Genomic DNA, 4,726 nt, shown 5'->3' on the forward strand with positions numbered 1-4,726 from the left:
GATGGGGAAACACAGCTATGATTCGTCTAGAATATGAAAGATATAGATAAAGGTACCCAGCAGTGGTGGGAGCGAGCAAGCAAAGAGAGAGAGAGAGAGAGAGAGAGAGAGAGAGAGAGAGAGAGTTTAAAAACTCTTCCAAAGACTGAAAGATCAAATAGACAGAAACAGACCAGGTACAGTAAAAGCTTAAGGGGTGGGACTATTACCATGACAGTAACGGGTATTAAGAGAGAGAGAGAGAGTATTACCATGACAGTCGTGTAGAAAAAAATCATAAGCAAACTAGTTTGGAAGATGCTTAGTCACTGCACTTTTGCTGAAGGCATTTACAAAGAATCATAGAGCTACAAGAGAGGCTACATTACTTAATTCTCAGGAGAGCTGTACAGCCCGAACCCCAACATTACTGCCTGACTTCACTCAGGACATACTCAAGAGCTTGTACTCTGCCTCTCAAAGTGACCTTCATGGAAACAGGTTTGAGTATGGCCAGGAGATGCAAGCCATAGATGGAGGCAGATGCAATACCCTTGCCTTTTCAACAGCTAGACAGCCACCCTTGGTAGCACCATAGCACCTTTTATGCTGCTGCAATATTTGATATGACATCATGTATATCAACAGTGTTGTCACTCGAGGATGCTGTCAAGCTGCTTCAAAGGAACCCACGAGATCAAAATGACAGATATGCAGAACAGGCTGGCCCCTCATCCAGGGTCAAGGCTTTCAAACTGATAAGTTTCTGCTTGCGAGAAGCGGCACTGCTGTGGGGGGAACAAGAGCTCTAACATATGCAGCTGGAAGGGAGAGGAGTTTCTTCCATTTTCCAACATATGCCCGTTTTGTGAAGCTGTTGTAATCATTTGCTTCAATAGAATCCAATATTTGTCGATACAAGGTCAGAGAAGCCCACACCTGCCATCACCTACTTTTCAGTACACAGTTCAAACCCATAAAATTTTAATCAGGGGCAGCTTACTCCTAACCTCAGCTTACCGGCCATCTGCTGTCCTTGTCCAGTTCTCCTACACCCTGCTCCGATTTATCAAAGAACATACGTGCCCTCGTTATCTGGTCCTTCATGAAAGCCCTCCACTTATCTGTAACTTTGCCAGCAAAGATGTCATCTTCACAAAGACCAAACTGTGCGAGCTCATCCCGAGGAAGGTATATTCTTCCACGCCTGGCACTGTTCAAACACCCAAAATCCCAATCAGCAAAATAATGGGAGACATCCACTCCTTGATATTCAGACAAGTACACAACAATCTATAGACTGAACATCTGTACTAGCAATGAAAGAGGGGGAAAATATAGCAGCCCACAAAAACATGACTGGGTAGGGTTAACAGACAGACATGGCTTTGCATTACAATAGATGAGGAATTTTAATCCAAACTAGTTGGTGCAACACATTTATGAGGAAATAGGAGCATCAGCACCAACATCACATGAATTATAAGTTCCAAAGCAGGAGCAGGTAAATATATGAGATCAGTAAGAGGTGCAAAACTTGAACCACGTACTCTTCACCAATGTCTCGCAATATGTTGGTCAATTGATTTGCAATACCCAATGCCAATGCCGCATTGAACACACTTTCGGTGGACATTTTAGACTCAGGAGCAATGCCCATGACAGGGACACTCATAAGTCCCACTGTTCCAGCAACGTAATAGCAATAGAGATAGAGCTCATCAAAGTTCTCATACCGGGTCTTGACTAAATCCAGCCTCATGCCATCAATCATGTCCCGAAATGGCTGTGGCATAAAAAATAAGCTTATTATGTTGAAGAAATCTCGAATAGATTCCAGAAAGTGAGCAGCATTGCTTTAAGCCAGCGAACCTGAATATCAATTGGAAACGTGGAAACTGTGTCGGCCAAAGCTGCATCCAGCATATCGTATGGCTTCCCATCAAACACATCTTCCAACCTCTGCTCCCACCGGTCAAGTGCGGTTGGCGTTATATGAGAGGCATTTGGCCCATCCACCAGCTCATCAGTTCTCCTACACCATACTGCACAACAGCTGAATTTGATTATTGGCAGCACTAATTTTCCTTCAGTGCTGCTTTCTTCAATAAATAGTACCACAAGACTTCAAAGTTCCACGGAAAGCTATCATGAAGACTCACACGTAATCCAAAATACAAGGAAGGAAAATCTCAAAAAAAGATGCAATTCCAGGTTAAAGCAAGCCAAAAACATAAACGGCTGTTCCCCACATCAGCAGAGGACTGGTCGGGCTTCTTAACGACAGGATAATGCTGCTCCAAGATTCAGGTCCCTTGAGCAACCCACATTTACTCTCAATAAAACTGGTAATTTGTAAGTTGCTAACCTGTCTCTATTTAATCAGCTCAGAAATCGTCCACCTCTTCATATGAGCAATTCTTGATTGCAGGCATGGCTACTAAGTCTGACTTAAAGAGGTCTGAGCATTCTATATCTTGACTCGATGAATTGGCAATAGACGCTTGTCATATCAGCGGTCACTGATGCTTCTCATAAGAATTTTATATAGAACACGATATAAATGCTAACATATTTTGTATGTTTTGAGAGGTCAGGTAAATAACAAGAACGTGCGAGTTCACATAGGATATAGCTCCATGGAAGAAGATGCAATACCACGACACCGTGACTTATTGTTTTTCCTGGCCGTTAAGGTGCACTGTTATGCGTATGCAGCTCTGCTGCTGAGAATCTCCCTTTGGGACGTGTCCAAAGGACACCTGGAAACGACGAAACTAAAGTTCACGAGTGAGCTTGTAGCGCAGACAGTTATACGAAGTCCTCGCGGCTCGAGAATTCCAGAAATATAACGATGCCGCCGGACAGCTCAGGCATACTTAACCTCATTTCTTTGCAAAGGACCCGCTAAAAGAGAACTTCAGAAAAAAGGTTGAGATGTGAGATCTGTACTCAAGCAGCAACATCTATCACTCTCATTCAATAGTTTTGTCGGCGAATCTTTGATTCGCTTCTCCCGCTATGCATTCACCCCCTGAGCTACGCCATGCACAGTGTTTGAAGCGTCGAAGGCATACAGGAACACAACTTCATACGCTATTTAAAATGCGTAGCTCTTCAAAATCATGTTTCGGAAAAATCTCTTAAAATACTACGTCGCGACTCCTTCCTAGAACAGCTACACAAGAGATCTGGTGTGTAAGGAGAACAGGCTAATATACATGACGGCGACTGCCATGAGCATAGAAACCAAGCCCAACTCACCGTAGATCGCCCAAATCGCTTTCCGCCGTTCGGGAGTCATCAGCATTGTTCCTGGAAAATGAGCACATTATCCTTCAGCCCGGCAACAATTCACTTCAATACCTTTGAAACCCGAAACGAAATGAGAAAAAACACTCGGTCAGTCCAGTAATCGGCAGGATGATACTTAAATGCCGAAGAAGAACATACCAAGATAGAACGTTTTGGCGTACTCCTCGCACACCTCCCCGCACCTCGCGTACGCTTCGTGGAGCAGCTCGAGCGAGCCAGGGGTGGCCAAATCGGGGCGGACTTCCCGGAGGGCCTGGCTCTGGAGGCGCTGGTTGACCATGGAGGCCTGTTTGAGCACGACGTCGGAGACGCGCTGCTCGGAGGGGAGGACGGGGCGGCCATGGAGGGTGGTGGCGGGGGGGGGGAGGATGGCAGCGAGGTCAGCGTGGGCGAGGGCGGGAGGCAGGAGGTGAGGGGAGGAACGGGGGAGGGAGAGGAGGAGGGAGGGGCGAGGAAAGGAGGAGGGGGGGAAGAGGGAGCGAGAGGAGGGGAAGCAGCGGAGGGGGAAGGGGAGGGGGGGGTCAAGGAAGGGGGAGGGGGAGGTCTGCATGGCGATGGAGGGGAGGAGGGAGGCTATGGAGGGGAGGGAGCAGGGGAGGCTGGCTATGGGGATGCGGTGGAGCTTGGCTATGGCGACGATAATGAAGAAGAAGAAGAAGAAGAAGAAGGTGAAGATGAAGAGGAAGACAAGGGAAGGGTATCCACGCTGAGAGAAGCTCGGCCTCAAAAGAAGACAGGCTCGCATTCCCCCGTGGAACCCATTGGAATGGGTCCCCCTCCGTCTATTCCCAAAAAGTGAACCCCCCTATTTCCACTTCTGCTCCCTCCCTCGTCCACGTGGTCCAGTTCTATCGCTCGTTTTGTGATGCCTGCCTGGTCCACGCTTCTATTGTCCCCTTTCGGTGCTTTCCACCTGGCATCTTCCCCTTCCCTCATTCGCTCCCCTCCAATGTTCTAGAACTTACACAAGTTGCCTCTCCAGTTTTTGCTAGCAGCCAAATCCACATTGCTTTGGGATCATCCTCCCCCGGATCTCCAACACATCACAAACCTTTCCGTTTCATATAGAATGTTTTAGCTAAAATATATACCTAAGTTGCCTAACGTTTTGCAAATTCCACAAAATTGAGAAAATATTTTTTACAAGTGAGAGGTTTTATGTGAGCATTGACCACCAATTCTTAGGTGGGTTTCACAACCGTTCACCCAAATGTCCCACCCAATCAAAAATCGGCACACGAGAGGAACGACCTTCCCACCCATCCGCTCACCCTACTCAAAAATTCACGCTACCATCTGAGTCACAGCCGTTGCATGAAACAAAACTCGAGCAGCCTAGATACACTACCCAAGTTAGTATCCAAGACCATGCCGAGGATTCAAACTTAGACCCTTGGCCTGAAATCGGACGCCTGTTCTAGCCCTACTTGGT

General features: G+C 47.0%; 1 protein-coding gene across 1 annotated transcript; it reads right to left on the minus strand.

Annotated features, from left to right (window-relative positions):
- Positions 1–294: 294 nt before the first annotated feature.
- On the minus strand, positions 295–3,974 carry LOC147884530 (phytoene synthase 2, chloroplastic-like). The gene is made up of 6 exons (XM_087397380.1): positions 3,433–3,974; positions 3,244–3,294; positions 1,852–2,024; positions 1,530–1,765; positions 1,000–1,192; positions 295–918 (listed from the first exon to the last, which is right to left on the minus strand). The coding sequence occupies exons 1-6, from the start codon at positions 3,842–3,844 to the stop codon at positions 730–732; spliced, it is 1,254 nt and encodes a 417-aa protein (XP_087253506.1). The 5' UTR covers positions 3,845–3,974; the 3' UTR covers positions 295–729.
- Positions 3,975–4,726: the final 752 nt, after the last annotated feature.

This window comes from Dipteris shenzhenensis, chromosome 26, assembly GCF_047967505.1.
Source record: "Dipteris shenzhenensis isolate YYH24624 ecotype China chromosome 26, Dip_SZ_1.0, whole genome shotgun sequence".
Lineage (NCBI taxonomy): Eukaryota > Viridiplantae > Streptophyta > Polypodiopsida > Gleicheniales > Dipteridaceae > Dipteris > Dipteris shenzhenensis.